The sequence below is a fragment of the Castanea sativa genome, chromosome 12, assembly GCF_040712315.1.
Source record: "Castanea sativa cultivar Marrone di Chiusa Pesio chromosome 12, ASM4071231v1".
NCBI classification, from domain to species: Eukaryota; Viridiplantae; Streptophyta; class Magnoliopsida; order Fagales; family Fagaceae; genus Castanea; species Castanea sativa.
This window is the reverse complement of record NC_134024.1, coordinates 34,184,669-34,206,534: the sequence shown is the minus strand read 5'-3', so window position 1 is coordinate 34,206,534 and position 21,866 is coordinate 34,184,669. Positions and strand designations below refer to the sequence as shown.

Below are 21,866 nucleotides of genomic sequence, written 5' to 3'. Positions count from 1 at the left end.
TCTCTAACATATGAATTGTGTGGAGTAAAGACTTAAGAAAGTTAGATAGTAAATCAAGCACATTGCTAGGATGAAATTGGTGCATGAGAGTTCTAAGCACAATTGTGACATGTTGATATGTCGTTAAAACAGAAAACAACGTTTGCACCCACAACAAAGTGGACATGATCAAAATTAATTAAGACGATTCTTGAGGGTGTGTGAGACACCTACTTTCAATTGAGAGGACTACAGATTGAAGAGTGATGGTATAAATGAGATACCCATGGATCTAGATCTCAAGTGTGGGTTTTCATGTTATGAATAAGTGACAAGTTTGATAATAAACAAAAAACTTATCTCTGATACCATGTTAAAAAATGACTAAATAAATAAAAACAAAAACAAAAACAAATAAACATAAAGTGGGAATATGAAGCAAGAAAGATTCCAATATATATATATATTCTAAATTAATATTTGATTTGAAGAGATAAACAAGTGGCATTAGACAGGTGTCTTTTCCAAAGAATGAAAAGTTTTTGCAAAGGCTAAAACAACAGTTTACTTCCCAATTAAGACATGATTTTTTTACTCATGGCAACTGGATTACAGCCTAAGTGGGTCCACATCTTTAGCCACATCACTGTCTGCAACCTCATAATTCAAAAAAAGAAAAAAAAAGAAAAGAAAAGAAAAAGAAATTATGTGCATGATATGGCTTTCCTGCCACTAGCTGGCTAAGAACATAGCAACTCTTAAAAACATCTGGATTCAGTCATTACATAGACAAAGACATCCTAACCATTCCATGCTTATACAATGATAAAGTTTCTATATTTGTATCAAAATTGTGCAAAAATTAAGAAACAAAATTAGTATGTTGTAATCTAGCTCTATGATACCTAATCAATAAAAACAATTTCCCATTTCTCACGCGGAACGACAAAGAGGTCCATTGTGCTGAGTTGACATAATTCATTCGCTCATTTAACTAAGTTTAAGTTTTCATATTATATTACCAGTGGAGCTTTTTGTCTTTGGAGTTTGGAGTGTTGAATACTACTAGTCATTGAATGCTTCCTTGTATATATAAGAAAATTGGTTCAAAGGTATAATTAGATGTTGGGTTCTTTTTTTGACTTAGTCGGCAAGAAAATTGTAAGAGGAAAAGATAAGAAGAAATGGACAATGGCTAGAACATGGGAATGACAACAACGCAAGTGTGTTGCAACAACTACTTTCGATTTACCAAATCATTCTGTCTTCTACTTTGATCACATTCTTCACCCAATATTGATGTATGAACCACTTTGTAAAACCAATATGGTTGTTTTAGGCTTAGGTACAAAACTTGTCTCTAATTTTTTATCTTTATCTCTCACCTAATTGCCTAGGAAATACGTTGATGATATGAAACAAAATTTGGAACCTTTCACAACTGTTTAAGTTTAAAATAATCGTTTTAGTTTTTCATTCTTCTTCTTTTGGATTTGCTAGCAATTGAAAAGGAGCATTCTTGCACAAAAAGCAAGAACACATAGATATGGTCCTCTAATAAAATCACCAATTAGATATCCATGATCTATCTAACTAAAACTTTTATGGCTAATTAAGTTTCTTTTTGCTTGTCTTTTCCTCTATTTTTTTTCTTGGTAATGATATTGGGACCTGAAAATTAAGGATTATGCTATCTTCATGATAAGGAAAAGAGAACTATGGAAAAGGAAATTAAGGGGAACAACTTGATTAACACTCACATGGTTCTGGAAAGATGGCAAGCCAGTCAAACCATTTGATCTGACCGCTTCTCTGGCCTGTTGCGTCAACTGCAAAATTAAAAAGAGGTTCAAAAAAATAACAAATAAAAAAGAATCCGATTAATGAGGTTACGTGTGCCTTTAATAATGGGCAATTTTTTTTTAAAAAAATATTTCTTAAAAACCAATTTTGGGTGCCCAAGGACCGAGGACCGAGGATGAAGTTGAAGAGTTGCAGTATTGGTGGAGGATGCCATGGACCACGGGCCTAGGGAGGAAGGTTACCCGGGGAGAGGAAGGGATAAGTCAAAAGGACTTCGAGGTGTTCCAAGTGGAAGGAGAGATTTGATGAGAGAGAATTAGAGATCATAGGGGAAGTTTCTAGTTTGGAGTAGCCTATTGCCTCCGCATTAAATGGTAGGCAACAGCTTTATCAGCTGCATTGATGAGGAAGTAACCTGAACAGTGCAAATCACAGCTAAGCAAACTCCTTCCACCACCTTCTTCAGATGCAGAAAGAGACAAGTGTCATGAAAGGAGGCTAGTTAGGTAGGAATAGATGGTTGAGATATGAAGAAAGGAGAAGTATTTAAGAAAAGAAGGGTTTATAGAGAAAGGAGGCGAGACACAAGTACTAAGATATAGAGAAGAAACGAGAAGAACACTAGGAGTAAAGAGAGTGAGCAGTAATACTTCTTATGTAAATATGGCCTTCTCGGGCTAGCTTGTATTGGAAAAAGTGGTTCATCCAATTAAGAATATCAGCCTTTTCTTACTTATTTTCCTCCTCAGGCGGAGCCCCCCTTTAGTTGTTTGTTTTTATCTCTTACAAATTCATTGTTTTGGGCCACGGTTGGACTGATCCAGCCACTATTCTAAGTGGCTTGGGCAACCAGTTTTTATGGTCCCTACAATTGGCGCCGTCTGTGGGAAGCAACAAGGTGTGGTGGATTCGTCCTAAGTTTTTATGGCTAACATAGGCCAGGTTAGGGAGGAATCGGTTGGCTTGCAAAGGGAGAACCAATTCGTTAACTTGGAGCGAAGAAGGGATAGACAACATACCCCAAGCGTTATGGTGGAGTCTTACCACACTGAGCGTACTGAGTGGAGTCATTCAAGGACCAAGAGTCATGATGATCAAGAGACGAGGAAGTTGTAGCAAGAAATAGATTGCCTGCATAGCAAGTTGAAGCGCATGGAACGTGATAGAAAAAGTCCATCCTCCCCACCAAGTGATGGTTCCAAGGGAAGCAAGGACCGTTTGTATTGTCGCAGGTCTAGAAATCCATCCAGTGAGTCCTATTCAGCCTTTCGCGATAGGACAAGTGGGAGAAGAGCAGTAATAAGCGCGAGAAAAGGTCTTCCCACTATGGAATGGGGAATGATGCAATGATTAAGGTCTTCCCCATCAGTTTTCTCAGCTGACGTTTGTTGTTTACAATGGAAGGACTGTTCTCGTGGAGCACGTAAGCCACTTTAATCAGAAGATGGTGGTCCATGCCAACAATGAGGCCTTTATGTGCAAAGTGTTCCCCTCTAGTCTTGGACCTGTGGCCATGTGTTGGTTTGATGCCTTGGAGGAAGGATCAGTAAGGTATTTCAAGGAGCTACCGAGGGCATTCGAGGCTAAATTCATAACATGTAGTAGGGTCCCCAAGCTAGTAGACCCTTTGCTGTCTATGGCGATGAGGGAAGGAGAGACCTTCAAGACTTACTCGGACAGATATTGGGAAACATATAATGAGATTGATGGAAACTTTGAGGATGTGACCGTGAGGACTTTTAAGTTTAGGCTCCTTGTCGAGCACGAGTTGAGGAAGTCGTTGACGGTGAAGTCTGCCTTGAACATGTGCTAGCTTATAGATGCATAGATAAGTATAAGTGGGTGGAGGAGGACCAGATATAGGGAAAAGACAAGGCTAAAATGTTCCTAGAGAAGAGGGACCCTCAGGGAGGAGGTTACTAGGGTAATCACCCCCGAAGGGAGTTTTCTAATCAAACGTCATCCACGGGAGCTTAGTTGGTCAACTTATTGTTTAAAGTGCCAGTGTATCAGATACTGGAGAAAATTAAGAATGAGCCTTATATTAAGTGGCCTAATAAGATGGGCGAGGACTCATCCAAGAGAAACCAAAGCCTCTATTGCCATTACCGTTAGGACAAAGGACATACTACGGAGAATTGTAGGACCCTGCGAGATCACTTGAGCCAATTGGTGAAGACAAGAAAGCTCAATCGGTTTTTACATCAGCCTATAGGACAGTTTGGTTACTCAGGAACTAATTTTCACAGGGATAGCACTCCTCGGCCAGCATTGGGTACTATCAATGTGATCTTCGCCAAGCTAGGGAATAATGGGGGCTCAGGTATCGGGGTTATGTCCGTGAGTGGAGGTTGTGACTTGGAGGCCGATGATCAGGCTCCTAAAAGAGTTAGGGTGATGGTCACCCCTACCTTGGGTTTCTATGAGAAGGATAAGGAGGGAACTCTCCAACCACATGATGACGCCTTGGTGGTTACTATTAGGATTAGGGGTTATGATGTAAAAAGGGTGCTAATTGATCAGGGAAGCGAAGTCAAGATCATGTACCCTGATTTGTACAAGGGGCTAAACTTGAAGCCCGAGGACTTGGAAATGTATGATTCACCGTTGATAGGCTTTAATGGTAGAATGGTGGTCCCTCAAGGAATGATCAGGTTACCCGTACAAGCTGGGGATGAGGAAATGTAAGTTGACTTCATTGTAGTGGAAGTTTTTTCTCAATACACAACTATCCTGGCCAGACTTTGGCTTCACGCTATGGGTGCCGTGTCCTCAACCTTACATCTAAAGGTTAAATATCCTATTCAGGGGAGAGTGGGAGAGTTGGTGGGTAGCCAAGCAACGTTTAGGTAGTGCTTGGTGTTAGCGATTACACGACAGCCTTTAGTTCTCGCTGCGGTGATTAAAGATCCAATTCCATAGCAACTAAAGGGCCTGCAGGGGGCAGCAGGCTGGGGCATATGGAGAGTTGTCCGAAGAACTGGAGAAGGAGGTAATAGGATAGAATTAGGAGCAATATTCCCAGGTGGGATCCCAATTGCCACCCTTGGAAAAAGCAGAGTTGGTGAAGTTTGTGGAGGCCAACATTGACGTCTTTGCATGGAGTACTTATGATGTTCCAGGGACCCTGGGTTTATATGTCATCAACTGAACGTTAATCTCGAGGCTATGCCCCATAAACAGCCTCCTCGGCGATCATCCAGAGATCATGCCGAGGCAGTAAGGATAGAGGTAAACAAGTTGAAGCAAGCTAGAGCCATTAAGAAGATCTTCTATCCCAAGTGGTTGGCCAACACTGTGGTGGTTAAGAAGAAGAATGGGAAGTGGCAAGTCTGTGTGGACTTCACTGATTTGAATAAAGTTTGCCTAAAAGACCCCTTCCTCATTCCTAGAATTGACCAGTTAGTGGATGCCACGATGGGACACCCTCGGATGAGTTCTTGGACGCCTTCCAAGGTTACCATTAGATACCCTTGTCATTACTTGATAAGGAGAATACAACCTTTTGTGTTTCTAATGGGAACTACCATTATCCGGTAATGCCCTTCGGCCTTAAGAATGCAGGATCTACGTATCAGAGAATGGTGACGCGAATGTTTGAATCACAAATTGGGAGGAATATTGTTGGGAAATTTAGACCACGGTTGATACAATTAACAAGTTTTAAACCCAAGGTGTTAATTAGGTTTATTATGAATAAACTTGTTAAAATAAACAAACATCAATATCATGTCACAAATAATATGCAGCGAAAAAGTAAATAAGACAAAATATGATGACTCAGGAAAACCAATGAAACCAACAGTTTCATAGTAAAAAACCTGGGGGGAAACTTTCTCTAAAAGCAATTCACTATAGTAAAGAGAAGTTTCAGATCTAGTACAAAACCTTTGTCCCTAGACTCTACAATACCTGTAGATGAACTCACAGCAGAAATCTTCTACCGCTTCAAAACCTCTGAACTCTTCAATATATGAACGCCACCCTTTGATGCACGGATCCCAATACGTGACTCACTCCTTTGCACGAATCCCAGTACGTGACTCACTCACCAACTTGAGAAAGAAGAATGTTAGCTGCAAAGTTCTTCACTTCATCAATAATGAAGATCAAGAAGCACTTGGTTACAAAACCCTAAGGCGTAAAGACACAGTAGCTTCTTTTTGAGAGAATAAGGCTTCGGTCACCTTTTGCATATGTTCTTCTTGTATTCTTTTCTGTGACAGCCTCTAAAATAAGCCTCATATATGCCTAGGGTTATGAGAAAAGAAACCCTACACAAATACAAAAACTTGGCCCAAAAATCAGATCTGAAAATTCTGATTTCCGTAACCTTGATAGATACCTCGATAGATAGTAGGTGTCGAGCCTCATTAAACCTTGATAGATAGCTATTTGACGAGCAGGTGTCCGCAGGTGTCCAGTTTTAGAAAACACATTTTCTTCACTTGTTTCTTGGTCCAATCTTCATGGCTTTAATACTAGACTTGAATAACATGTTCTTTGAAATATTAACCACATCCTAGATCTACCCAAATACAAGTAAAGTGCGTTTTGTCAAAGGATTAGCTAACTACATAAAATGTGTCCTTAACAAATATGGAGGCATATATTGATGACATGGTAGTATAGAGTAGGCAGGTAGGAGAGCATTTGGCCGATTTGAGGCAGACATTTTTGGTTCTAAGAGAGCATAAGTTGTGCCTGAATGCTTCAAAGTGTTATTTTGGAGATAGCTTGGGTAAAATTTTGGGCTACATGATTACTCATCGTGGGATTGAGGTCAAACCCGAGCAGATTAAGGTTATTAACAGTTTGCATCCTCCTTGGAATCCCAAAGAGGTACAGAAATTGACTGAAATGGCGGCAGCCTTAAATAGGTTCATCTTTTGGTCTGCAAACAGGTGTTGTCCCTTTTTCCAGCTTCTTCACAAGTGTAAGGACTTTTGGTGAACTGAGGAGTGTGTAATTGCTTTTAAGGATCTCAAGCAATATTTGTCAAGTCCTCTAATACTCTCCAGGCTCGAGAAGGAGGAAGTATTGTATGCATACCTAGCAGTCACAGATTATGCTGTCAGTCTCGTCTTGGTCAGAAATGAGGATGGGATCTAGAGGCCTATCTACTATATCAGTAAGTCCTTACAAGAGGCTGAGACACGCTATCTACCCTTAGAGAAGACAGTGTTAGCTATAGTGCATGCCACGAGGAAGCTTCCTTACTACTTTCAAGCTCACACCTTGGTAGTGCTCATCCAGCTTCCTTTGTAAGCTCTTTTAAGAAAATCAGATTATACGGGTAGAATTGCTAAATGGGAAACCATTCTTGGAGCCTATGATGTCAAGTACATGCTTGAACTGCCATAAAAGGGAAAATCTTAGCAGACTTTGTGGCGGAGTTCACCGAAGGTACAATAGAGAAGGTTGGGGGTAATGTTCAAACTGACCATCACTGTTCTCCTTTGGGAGGTTTATACAAACGAAGCATCTAATCGAAAAGAAGTAGGGGTAGGGATTGTGTTAATCACTCCCGAGAAGCTGATAATGGAGAAATCATTACGATTAAGTTTTTAACTACCAACAATGAGGCCGAATATGAGACTCTGTTGGTAGGGGTAGCTATGGTCAGACAACTGGGTGGAGATGCGGTGGAGTTGTATTCTAATTCCAGGTTGGTGGTGGGCTAGGTTAATGGAGAGTTTGAAGCTTAAGATGAGAGGATGAAAGGGTATCTTGCTAAGGTACAACATGCTTGGGCTCAGTTTAATAGTTTTGTTTTGAAGCAAATCCCTAGGGGGCAGAACTCTCATGCAGATTCTTTGGCAATGCTAGTCACTTCTCTGGGGTCAAGTCTTCCTAGGGTTGTTGTTGTTGAAGATATGAATAGCTCCAATCTCACAAGGGTATCCTTGGTCGGGGTGTATAACCTTCATGTGGGGACGAGCTAGATGGACCCCATAGTGGCCTTTCTAAAGTAGGGATTGCTGCCCGAGGACAAGTGTGAGGCAGAAAAAGTGCGTAGAAGCACTCCTCGCTATTGGCTATCTAAAGAGTAGAAGTTGTACAAGCATTCTTACTCAGAACCATATTTATTGTGTGTACATCCTGAGGTAGTGGAGCCTTTGTTGGAAGAGTTACATGAAGGCATATGTGGGAGTCACATAGGGGGTAGGTCTTTGGCACATAGAGCTCTTACCTAGGGATATTGGTGGCTTAGCATGCGAAGAACCTCTTAGGATTATGCGAAGAAATGTGACCAATGTTAGAGGTATGCCCCAAATATTCATCAGCTAGGGGGAGCCCTAAATCCTTTATCTAGCCCTTGGCCATTTGCTCAATGGGGCTTGGATATAGTGGGACCATTTTTCAGAGCTATAGGGAACCGAAGATGGCTCCTCGTTGGCATAGACTACTTTACTAAATAGGTGGAGGCTGAGCCACTTGCTAATATCAAGGACATGGATGCTAAGAGGTTCATTTGGAGAAATATTGTCACAAGGTTTGGAGTTCCTCACACATTGATCTCGGATAATGGTCTTCAATTTTACAGTAAGGCCTTCTGAAGATATTCTAGGGAGCTAGGGATTAGGAATAGGTATTCTACACCGGCCTATTCTCAGGGGAATGGATAGGCTGAGGCCACCAATAAGGTTATAGTATCGGGGCTGAAGAAAAGGTTAGAAGTTGCTAAAGGAAAATTGGTGGATGAATTGCCCCATGTATTGTGGACCTATCGTACTACATCCCGAAGATCAACAGGGGAGACTTCTTTTTCAATGACTTGTGGGGTAGAGGTGGTAATCCCTCTTGAGTCTGGATTCCTAACTTTGAGAACTAATCAGTTCAATGTTGAAGAGAACAACTGTTACTCCTAGACAGTCTGGATGTGGCCGAGGAATTGAGAGAGGTGGCAATGGTAAATATGACACATTACCAACAGAAACTTAAGCAAGGGTATGATAAGGAAGTGAAGTCGAGGGCATCAGCTCCGGGGGACCTGGTCTTGAGGAAAGTGGTGTGGATAGCAAAGAACCCTACCTGGGGAAAACTGGGCCCCGACTGGGAAGGGCCATATAGGATCACTTCCATTACTGGCATTGGGGCTTATTACTTAGAAGATTTGGATGAAAATGTAGTCCTTGGAATGTAAACAATCTACAACGTTATTATTATTAATGTTATGAATTCCTTTGCCACTCATATCTTGATTAGTTGTGTCTAATTGTGGATGTGTTTGCGGAAGTAATCAGTTTGTGAATAATTCTAAGTGTTAAACAAACCTAGGCCTTGTTCGGATCCTCGGGTCACAAGCCTAGGGTAAATTAACATTGCTTGAAAAATTCTAAGTGTTAAACAGAACCTAGGCCTTGCTCGGCTCCTTGGGTCACAAGCCTAGGGTAAATTGACATTGCTTGAAAAATGTTAAGTGTTTAACAGAACCTAGGCATTGTTCAGCTCCTCGGGTCACAAGCCTAGGGTAAATTAAAATTTCCTAAAAAATTCTAGGTGTTAAATAGAACCTAGACCTTGTTCAGCTCTAGGGTCACAAGCCTAGGGTAAATTAACATTGCCTGAAAAATTCCAAGTATTGGCTAGAATTAGGGCCTGATGTGGCTCCTCGAGTCACAGATGGGGAACAAGTTGATCCATGCAAAAGGTTGTAAAAAGTGAATAGTAGAGCTAAGGTCCTTGAGTATTTCCTCAGGTTTCAGGATCAGCGCCTATGGATTTGCTTTGAGATTCCAAGTCCAATTTAAGGTAAGTGTTGGTTGGAATTTCTCTTAAGTTCTATGAGTTAGTCTATTAATTTTATTACAAGTCATTCCAGATTGAATGAGGTGATAAAAAGTGTTTAATAAGTGAGTCACAGGTCAATTTGTTGTATTCGTTACCAGGAAAAGAGTATGACATTAAGTGTAAACTGGTAAGTACAAGTTAAACAGTTGAAAAAGTATAAAATGAAATTTAAATTTTTTCCATAAATGATAAAGGAGTACAATGGAAAGAAAAAGAATGCACTAGCAATACTTAAGCCTAATTACAAAATTGGCTATCTATTTCCTAGTCTAAGGTTGAGCTATGCCGAGGCCTATTTTTCTTTTCTCCTTTTTTTCTCTTCCTTCTTCTTCTTCTTCTTCTTCTTCAGTGGGGCCACTTCTGTTGCCTCAACCGTCTCCACCTCCACCACTTCGGTTGGAGGGAGCTGTTCTTTCTCTTTATCCTTAGTTGGGGGATAGTAGGCGGAATAGAAGCAGGCTGGGCTGAAGAAGGGGCGAAGGTGGAGCTAGGGTCTGAGGAAGGCTGGGAGGAGCAGGGGGCTGGGCGCAAGGCTACACCCTGTACGAAGCCCTAAGCTCTGACTAATCGTTGACCCCGGTTGTAGTTAGGGCTTGGCCCCACACCTTTAGGTAGAAGGCCTGAGCGACATCCCTAAGTTGGGCAGTAAGATTTTCAGCTGTCTTAGTCATGCCCAAGTCATAGGCCGCCTGCTCGACCTTCGCCTTCTCGGCGTCCTTGGCCTCTAATTGCTTCTGTAGTTGCTTTAGCTCCGCCATGTTGAGTGCCAGTTTGTTCTCAGCCTTCCTCTAAAGCCTCTAGGCACTTAGCAGCCTGTTTCTCATAGCTGGCTAGGGTAGTTTTGGCATTTTTCTTGGCCCTCTCAGCCTTGGTCAGGTGGGCAAGAGAATCTTTCAGCTTCTTGTCCACCTTCGTGTGGGCTTTTTTAGCTGCTGCCAGCTTGCCTTCAGCCTGCCTGGCATGGTCTAGTGCGTGGTCCACCCACTCCTCGGCCATAAAGGCAGCTAAGATAGACTGCAAGATTGGTACCAATTAGCTTTTGTGCATGAATGGTTTAAATGAAGCTAAGGAATCTTGAGTTCCCTCTAGAGGAAGTTCGAATAGTAGGAATCTTGGGACAACTACATCAATTAAAGCCAAACGGGAGTCCTTGACTTTAATGACGTTCTTTGGGCTTTGGAAATGTTTGGTGGAGGGCTTGTATTCGAGGATGACGTGAGTAGCTCAGAGTTAGCTGTCCTTGTGTAGGAAGATCTCTGACCTGAGGATCCGGTTTAGGTCCGTGAAGTTCACCAGATGTTTGGCTAAGGCAGTGTGGTATTCTTCTGATAGGAAAAACAATAAGAATCATGAGTAAAAAAAAAGGGGAAGAAAATTTTCATACTGATGAAGTCAGGTAACATCCTATGTGCATCTATGGTCCTTGGGAACCCTACTTGGTTCCCCTTCTTGGGTGGGACAATGCAGTCCATCGTGCCAGTCTCCCAAGACGATGAGGAAGTCCTCGTCCATACCCTTGCTTGAGTTAGGTAGGCAGGAGATTAACCTAATAGAGGGTACTCTACACTTGATGTAATATTTAGTTTTTTCCCCTTTTTGGTAGTTGTATACCCAGTTTATGTCATGCCAGGTAAGGTTGGTCCCCATTTTCCTATTTGGCATATCTACACACCTGAGGACCCTAAAGACATTTGGGGAGCATTGGGTGGGAGACAACCTATTGTTTATTAGATAGTCCCTAGTAACCATTCCCATGGAAAATTCCATCCCGCCTTCAATGAAGGCGATCATAGAAATGACCACGAATTCGGGAGGTTTGTTCAAGACCAGCCATTCGTCATATTCACAATGTCGAATTTCAACACCGTTGGGAATCCTATATTGTGCCCTAAAAACAGCCCTAGCCTCGGGAGTATCCACTAACTTAGCGTATCTACCCATGAAGTTCTATGGTATGAAAGAGTAAACTTGTGCAAAAATTGAAACAGGAAAATGAACACACCTACGAGCAAAGAAAAAAGATTCTCCTCAGGAGGTTGCTTCAACTTAAATTGCCAGAATGCGTAAATGAACTTCAGCCAGCCCCAAACTCTCCTTAAATAGGAGTAACAAGTGGGCGGTAATTTTCCTGCTCATAAATGAGGGAAAATAAGGACTGTAGGATCTTGATCGAGCCATAGAATGTAGGGAGACAAGCAGCCGCTTGACGCCATAAATGTGAGATCATGGATTTCGAAGCGTTAGGAGCATGCTGGAGACATGTGAAAGGACGTTACCACGTGGGAATCGCGTGGCATGTATATAGTTTGCTTGTATAACTAAAACTTTGCTTTTACCTCAGGGTTAATAGCAAAAGTTTTAGGGGGCCACGAACCACAGGCTCGAGGAGGAAGGTTACCCGAGGAGAGGAAGGGATGAGTTAAAAGGACTCTGAGGCGTTCCAAGTGGGAGAAGGGATCTGATGAGAGAGAATCAGGGATCATAGGGGAAGTTTCTAGTTTGGAGTAGCCTGCTGCCTCCACATTAAATGATGGGCAACAGTTTTATCAGCTACATTGATGAGGAAGTGGCCTGAACAGTGCAAGTCACAGTTATGCAGACTCCTTCCACCACCTTCTTCAAATGTAGAAAGAGACAAGTGTCATGAGAGGAGGCTAGTTAGGAAGGGATGGATGGTTGAGATACGAGGAAAGGAGAAGCATATAAGAAAAGAATGGTTTACAGAGAAAGGAGGCGAGACACAAGTACCAAGATATAGAGAAGAAACGAGAAGAACACTAGGAGTAAAGAGAGTGAACAATAATATTTCTTATGTAAATGTGGCCTCCTCGGGCTAGCTTGTATTAGAAAAAGTGATTCATCCAATTAAGAATATCAGTCTTTTCTTACTTATTTTCCTCCTCAAGCAGAGCCCCCCTTTAGTTGTTTGTTTCCCTCTCTTACAAATTCATTGTTTTGAGCTACAGTTGGACCGATCTAGCCACTATTTTAAGTGGGCTTGGGCTGCCAGTTTTTTTGGTCCCTACACCAATGCTCCTAAGGCATCCATTCCATTAACTTTTCTCAAAAAAAAAAAAAAAAAAAACTCTAATTGCTTTCTTCTCACTCAAATTGGTAATTGAACTGAACAGAATTAGGATGGCCGTTGTCAATCTCCTTTTATAGTCAATTCTTTAAAAATGATTGAATATGAACATCTTCAAACTGGACGTTAGACAAAATCATTGAAACAATTTTTAAAAGTCCTAAAGAGCTCATATTTACATATCTGTATCTGCAAATTGACAAAGGATGCATTGTTGAGTTGGACTGTCTGATTTTTCACTTTAGCATGCTGTTTCTTAGAAGAAGAGCTGGCTCAGAATTTGCTAGAGAGGCATCATTACCACCAAGATCCTAATTTTCAAGTTTGTTTGTTTGATTATGTGCATTATGCTGTACACCTTTTATGTTTTTAAGTTTTTATTACATCATTTACCAATAGAAAAAAAAGTAATGAGGAAAATTTTTTTCAACAATGTTACCGATCTAATAAGCTTTGCATCAAATTTCATCATTACTAAAGTAGCCGATTGTGATTAGTGTAATATTACTCTCACATGAGATCATTATTGACAATTCTTTTATTCCACATTAATCAAACTTATTATCTCTGAAATTTGTTGTGGTATTCGAGTTACTGTTTTTTCTTTGTTGAGTTAGCCGCTAGTATAAAGAAATAAAGATAAAGTATTAAGATTGGTGTAGTTGCGGTGAAAAATAGATTAGCCAAAATTGAAAAAGTCAGATTTATAAACAGTGGGGAACAGAACCATCCGAGCCCAAGAGTCTGGCCCAAGTAAATCCCAATAATGATCACTATACAAATCAACAAGCCGAGTACAGTTCATCTGGGCCTAGACCAGCCTAACATTAATAAAAAAAAAAAAAAAAAAATTCACTTGGAAGCTGCAAAGCAAGCCTAACATCAATCATTTCTTAATAAAAAAAAAAAAAACAGAAAGAAAGAAAGTGAGAAAGTGAAAAAAAAAATTCACATAGATAGGGGCAGCTTGGAGGAGCTTGTAGGAATGATGAGAAACAACATGAATGGCTAAGGATGATGATGATGAAGTGCCCCAACTAGCTTTGCTTTAACCCATGCCTGCCTGCTGCCACAATATTCACCTTTCACCAAAACAAGCACTTTGACAGGCCTTGTTCTAGGCCCCAGATGTCCATTTTTCTTACCCTCAAATGCTTCACAATTCACTGATCAGTGACCTCATTTTAAGTTTTTCGCACTTTCATTGAATATATTGCAATGAATATTTTTTTTTACCTTGATTTGGCTTGCAATGACCAAATCATATGCTACTAAGAATGGAAATAAGAAAGGTAAACTCATCATGTTACTGACAAAGACACCCCAGACATCGTGGGGAACATGCAAGATTTCAGATGTTGGGAAATGCATGACACCCCTATTGCTGCTATTTACAGAGACCAAAGTTTCCACTTTGAATCGATGGACAAGGCAATGGAGTATAGTAGAGTGTTACCGTACAAACCAAATTTAATTCTCCACCTTATTCATATTTTGACAATTATATCTTTGGGACATGCATCAAATCAATGATACATCCTGATCCTGACATCCTAATATAAATTGATTTTGTTGTTTTTCACTATTTTATTTATTAAAGTTATTATGTTGGAGTGCATGGAGCCACGTAGTCCTTCCATGACTGTAATCATAAAATGTGTTTGTAGCTCATTTATAACCGAGCAACAACATTACCTTTATCAAATTAGGTTGATTAGATTTTTATCCTTATTGTGTTTTAGTCTTGTTAATTTGGATGCTCATTTCAAAATGTTTTAATAACTTAGAAATAAGAAACTACTTATTTTCAGATATGTGTGATTGTGTGTTATGATTATTTTAAAAATGAGCCCAAAAATGTTTTAACATTTTTTTTACACAGGAATAAAATCATTAATATTTTATTATGGAGATACAATGGAGGTGGCGGAAGCAGTGGAGGTTGTTTAAGTGGTGGCTAACCAAGGTTTTATCTTTGGGGGGGGGGGACCAAATTATGAATAAAAAATTTTGACCACCCAAGAATAAGAAATATAGTAAAATTAAAAAAAAAAAGTATTAATAGATGAAAAATAAATTAGCATCTATTTAGTTTTAATATTAACAAAACATAAATAAAAGAAATGACACAAAAGTACTTTAAAAAAATATATATATTTCAACTCAATCGTAATAGAAGTTAATGTTTTTCTAATCCCAAAAATAATTTATGATTGATTATGTACTAAATTTCATAGCAATTTTCCTTTTAATATACAAAATAAACAAATCTGTTAAAAATCATCTTCCATTTTATTACCAAACCTAATTTTTACAATATTTATTATTAAAAATGTTTATTTTATAGTTGTAGTAAAAAGTAGAAGACTAACTATAAGTACAATCACTTTATAAATAAGTTGATAGGCTATTAATTAAGTTTATTTATCCACACCAGCCATTAGCACAATTGAGAAAATTTTGACCATTTTTTGAGTTTAAATGTCAATTCGCGGATCATAATGATAAGGTTCCATTTCAAACAGTAGTTTTTTTCCCCTTAATATGTAAAATCTCATAGATAAAACTTGCTAATCAACAAACAAATACAATCAATTCTAAAAAATTCATGTGCCTTATGAGTATCTAGAATTGAGCTAAGAATAAATAATTTCAATGCATACTTGCCAAAATTACAATTTTTTTTATAGTAAACAGTAATACTTATTAGAATACATTTTTTAATAAACACTTATTAGAATACATACGAAAATAGTAATACTAGTATTTTAAACCGGGTTTTTAATACATTACATAACCAGAATATAATTGCAAAAGGAACCTAACCAAAATTACTATTTAATTCATTTAGTTGTAGCATAGAAACTATCTATTGAATAACGATATTCAATTGTAATGCAATTTTTTAATGACAAAATCAACCTTTTAACGATCAATATAAGAGCATTCATTTTTGGGCTATAGTTCTCCACATTCTTGTATGGTGATCCAACCTAGACATATATGGCTTAGGTGGCTAGGTAGCTATTTTATTTTTTGGGTTCTTTGGGCTAACTTCCAATTTGGGAGTTAGTTTTTAATTTTGAGAGGCTAGATATAAATAATTTTCATCCAAACTTTCAAATCACACACACACACACACATATTTAAACTTGAAATTGCAAGGAGTCATCAATTTTCTTGGTCACATAGTAGCTTTATCCCTAAGAGCTTTCACATACTAAAATGCAAAATGCATATAAAGAAACGATGGCGGTAACAATATTGGAGACAACATTAATGGTGGCAATAACAACATTGGAGATAATGTCGTGGTAGTACTGGTTGTGCAGCAGCATAGGCAACGGTGGTGGTATTAGTATTGGCAGCAGAAACAAATGGAGGGTTGAGAGAATAAAGAAGTAAAAAACATTTATTTTTTTATTTTTCGGTTTCAACCATAAAAAAATATTGAAAACATTTTTTTTTTTTGCTAACCAAAAATATTGAAAACATTATAGAAGCAATGGGAGTGTACTACCATTTCACCCTTTGTTTTGCTTAGTCTCACTCTCCCTCTCCCATTGTCTCCCACACACTGTAAATGTTGGAGTAAAGCAGAATCATGTCAACGTGCCTTGAATTACATCACCATTGTTATATGTTATACTATACATTTACGTTAACCTGTGGTTTGGTTGATAAGAATTAATAGGAAAATAACATATATAGATCCAAAGTAAGTTTCAAGCTCTTAAAGTTACCCATGAATGAAATGCTCGCCTAATTTGGGCCGAAGTGAGTCAAAACAAGTTGGGTGAAGATTATTTTTCTTAGGTGATTTCAACAAAGGAAAGACTTTTTAATTCATTTTTTTTTTCCAATCTTACATGTGAAATGTTTCACATAATGTTTACCCTTTTATACCAGATCTATGAATTGTTTCACACGATATCTACACTTTTATATCAGATTTTAAATATGATATAAAGAATATGAGCTTGATATTAAATAGTGCATGCTTTGGATGTAAAACAAATTAACTACATATGTACTAATTAAGGGACTTGAATTCAAACAGAAGTTCTAACTTCATAGCACATAAAAATTCGTATACTATAAAGAAGTATATACATGGATATTTGTGCAGGATCGGTTTGCATTTTCAAGAGAACAATCACAAAAAGAGAACATCAATTAAAACATCTCAACTTTCCTAGGAATTATAATGATGAATGATGATATATCAACAACTTCACCTAAGTAATAATTAACCTAACAATTAAGGACCACCTCACCACACTAATCATCATTATAACAAGTAGAACATGAAGATTAAAGATTAATTAAGCTCATAATTAATAATTCATCACATAATTACTATGCAATCATGATAAATTACATGAATTAAATAACCTTAAAATAAAACATAAGAGAACAATGTTCATAGTCAGCCAGTGGAGGAGCAAGAGATAAGAGTACAGTTAATTCTATCATCCATGCATCTCTCCCCATCCACAGTTTGACTTCTCATCAGGCAAGTAATATGCAAAAGAAATTGAAGATTCTACCTAAAGAAACCCAAGTCGAAGCTCTAAATCCAAATCTGCCTGTGGATCCTTCAGTAACCCTATCTCCAAGCCCAATTTAATTGTATCTTCCTTCTTCAAAACCTTAAGCTCATCTTTCCGTGCAAAAGTACCCTTTAATTCTTCAAACCCTAAAACACCTCCAATGATCCTCTTCTTATTCATATTGTTCCTGCCTTGAGGATTCAAAGGATCAAGATGAGGTAGCTCTAGTTTCTTCTCTTCATCAAAAGAAGATGATGATGGTGAAGATAAAAAAGGCAAGGGATGATGTGTGTATGGTAAGAACTTAGATGATGGTGATGAAGTAAAATTAGGGTTATGGTTATGACCGTTGGAAGATGATGAAGGCAGCAATCTTAGCCTTGCTCTATCTTTCCTGTGAACATTCATATGACCCCCAAGAGCTTGAGCAGACCTGAATTGCCTCTTGCAAAAGTTACATGTGAAGACTTGTTTTGCAGGCCATGAAACTCCACATGAATGATCTTCTTCAAAGCCGAAGTTGTTAGAATCCCATTTTCCTTTCCCCTCACCTTTGCTCAAATAGGGTTTTTCCATGTGACTGGAAGTTCAGTTCAGCCTAGAAAGATCAAAACAATAAGAAGAAATATATAATCTAGTTAACATACAATTCTAAATTTAACTAAAAATAAAAAAGAACCCAATTTTCACACAAAAAGGTGTGAGAGAGAGAGAGAGAAAAGACTGATGTGAGAGCAGCTTCACAGTGAAGCTAAGGTCCTAAATTTGTTAGTCAGAAACAGAAAATCATTAGGTATAAAACCTGCAATCTCTGCTACTATATATGGATGTTGCTTCGGCAATACAATGTAGAAACTTGGTAGAGCAGGAGCTTATCCACATGTTCTTTAACAGATGTTGCTTACATTATTCAATGTCTAAATATCATGTACCCATTTAAATTTAGAAAGCATTAGTGAAAAAATAAATAAAGGGAAAAGAAAAGACTAGCTGGATAAAGATTTGAAGAAAGCATGAGAGAACAATTTTTTTTTTCTTCCTATTCTTATTTTCCCTCAAGAGAACATCTTATTACTTTTGAAAGGTTGTGTGAATATGTCTTTACACAAGCATGCTTGGAAAAAACCTCACTTAATGTGGGTGTATCAATATAGTTAGAATATATATATATATATATATATATATATATATATATATATATATATATATATATATATATATATATATTCTTAAAAGAGTTATCCTATCACTTGTCTCTTATTTCATGGATTAAGATCATCTAGAGTTCTTAGGTAATTTTTTTGTAAAGTGCTTAAAATTTTATCTATTCATTTCAATGTAAAATGAGTGAATTGGAATTTGTCATATATCAATAATATAAATAGATATCCAAATAGTGCCAATTAATTTTTATTTAAATGTTGATAATGTGACAAAATTTAATTCACTCATTTCGCAATAAATGAATAATTTTTTTTTTTTTTTAAATTTTATAGTGAAGTCATCTTGAAAACTCTAACAAATCCCAATATTCGTTACAATTCTTGTAACCTTAATTTCTTTTTTATTTCATTCCATTTCATTAGAACTCATCGAATTAACATGATTATCAAAACATGTTTAAAAATAGATTCTAATTTGTGATCTAGTAGCTTTAGAGAACCCTTCCATCAAGTTCTAGAGAATGGTAGTCTAGTTTCTGGAGGATTCTAAAACTGAGATTCATCTTTTATTTTACATCACACTAGTTGCAGATTTCTACGTTGCGCAGAAAAATTTCATAATTTTTTTTCTTAAGTGAAAAATGAAAATAATAGATGAGACATATAAGTGTTAATACCAAATTATTCTTAAAATGTTTCGATTATTTTCTAACAATATATTAGATTTTCAAAATTAAGCTATCTATATTTGTTATTTGGAAGTGTTTTGAATTTTGTAAGTTCTATTTTAAGGAAACATTTGTTTATAGTACTCCTTACAAACGGTTCATCATCTATATGTCTCGAATGACCTAAAGAGGAAATTGATATAAGTAAATCCATCATTTATATTACAAAAAATATATAAAACTTTAATAACATAAGAAAATTGTAATTTTATCAAGAACCTACCAACATTACATTGAGAATGTAATATAATTGTCAATGAAGATATAAGAAAATCCATCATTTATATTAGAAAAAAATATAAGACTTTAACAACATAAGAAAAATGTAATTTTATCAAGAACATATCAACATTACATTGAAAATGTGATTTAATTGCCAATGAAGCTACTCATCTTTCTATACAAACTCTCCTCACAATGCATCATTGAAGTGGACTAAATCGACTGAAGTAAACTGAATGGACTGAATCAAGAATCTACCAACATTACGCAAAGAATGTATCATAATTATCAATGAAATAACTCATCATTGTTCTACACAAACCTCTCCTCACAATGCATCACTAAAGTAGATTGAATGAACTGAAATTGACCAAATGACTAAAGTAGACCGAAATGGAATGAGTAGACTGAATTAGATTGCATTGGACCAAAATAGACCGAATAGACCGAAGTGGACCAAAATAGACAGGAGTGGATTGAAATACTACGCTTATGTTGATTAACGTAAGTGTAATAACAATAAATTTTACCCTTTAGCTTTGAGATATTATATTTAGATTTGAAAAGCACTATATTTGACTTGAGTATATCTATAAATATTCTATAATGTTTATTTATGTAAGGAAGGTGCAATGCAACAAAATAAAAAGGAACCTAAATAATAATAATAAAAATAAATTATTATATAAAAAACTCTATATCCTCCCACCTGTGTGCTCCTCCACCACCAAAAATATTTTTAAAAAAATTATTTGCCTACCTTTATTTCAGAACCTTGCACCCAACAAATTTTGTATTATCATGGTTTCCATCATCATTGGTGAGAGCTATGATATTGAAGCATACAAAATGAAGATACTTTTCATTTCACAAGATTTGAGGGATTTAATCAAAGAAGGTTAGGAAGAACCTACAAATTTAGAAGCCTTCTCAACTTAATTGGACAGTATCAAAGCAGGAATACAAGCAAAATGCCAAAATCAGCAAAGAGATAAAAAGGCTCCTCTTCATCCAACAAGGGCCAAGAAAAAGTATATTTCCTCGAATTTTGTGTGCAACTAAATTTAAAGAAGCATAAGATATAATGAAAAAGAAATTTAGTGGCCATGATAAACTAATCTCTAATAAACTAAATAGTTTTTGGAGAGAATTTGATAATCTGCAAATGAAGAACAATGAAACTGTTTTAAGAATTCTTCTACAGAGCTTTAGCAATAATCAATCAAATCAAAGGCCATGGAGATGCTATAAATGATCAAAAAACGTGTGGAAAAGATCTCGAGAAGCTTGCCATCAAAATTTAAACACGTGGTAGCTGTAAGTCTACTTTAATAACAGATTATTATTATTATTATTATTATTATTATTATTATTATTATTATTATTTGTTGATGACTATACTCAAATGATGTAAAGTCTTTTTCCTTAAACAAAAATCAAATGCATTTACTACTTTTCTCTAGTTTAAAGCACTTACAAAAATAACCGAAGTGGCAAACCAAAAAAGACTCTTAGGATAGACCGCGAATGAAGAATTTATTTATCAACCCTTTAAAGATTATTGAAAAGAACAAGGCATACAAAGACAGCTTGTAATACCACACAACCTCCATCATGGTAGCATAGTAGATTATATGAATCATATGATCAATATATCATATCATGACTAGTTCTCTAGACCCAAATAATATGAATCGATGAGTTAGTTATTAATTCATAATATGGGCCGTCCCTTCTTTTGACTATGTACCCTACAAAAATCAACGAGTCACACACTAAGAACATCAATTATATCAATATAAGAAAAATTAATTAAATTTTTATTCAACCTTATAGAATTGCCTTTTTTATTTATTTAACAGAAACAGAAGAATGCAAGAATCATAGTAATTGTTGAAGTGGCACGAAACATTTTGAAAGGAAAATGAATTTCAATTACTTTTTGGACAAAAATAGCTGATATTGCTATATATATTTTAAATCGATCGCCTACTAAGATCGTTCTCGCAATGAAACCTGGAATGGACGAAAATCTCATGTACAACTACTAAAAGTATACGGTGCCAGATTGATGGGTAAGGCCTGCGATGGGTTGGAACATGTACACGTGTCAAATAGGTGCTAGCAACATGATGTGGTAGTTACCAACAGTTAACATCTATAATACAACTTTTTTACTTAAATGCTTGTACCCTTAATTTTAATTTTATTTATTTTTGATAATTCGATAATTATAATGGAACGAGGAATTTGATTCCTAGACCACTAGATATCATCATTAGAAATACTATGAGGTGTTAGTTGAACTACAAATCTCAACTTTATTTTTAATAAAGAAATGACATTATAAATATTGGGAATCTTCACTAATTCCTAGATTTGTGAGATGCAAAAAGCATTAAATAAATAAATAAATAACATACACAGACGCAATCATACAACATAAGAAATTACATAGTTCAATGATTTTCTTACATCCACATAATTGCAATGATGTGGATATAATTGTAATTGCAATGATTTTACTATTTTCAAGGAA

General features: G+C 36.8%; 1 protein-coding gene across 1 annotated transcript; it reads right to left on the bottom strand.

The window, feature by feature from the left end:
* Positions 1–17,211: 17,211 nt before the first annotated feature.
* On the bottom strand, positions 17,212–17,790 carry LOC142620569 (transcriptional regulator SUPERMAN-like). Its single transcript, XM_075793927.1, has one exon. The coding sequence runs from the start codon at positions 17,788–17,790 to the stop codon at positions 17,212–17,214; it is 579 nt and encodes a 192-aa protein (XP_075650042.1).
* Between the last annotated feature and the right edge of the window lie 4,076 nt (positions 17,791–21,866).

What these genes read in the sequence shown, in the direction of transcription:
- LOC142620569 (XM_075793927.1), bottom strand. Translation starts at nt 17,790, where the DNA reads ATGGAAAAACCCTATTTGAGCAAAGGTGAGGGGAAAGGAAAATGGGAT.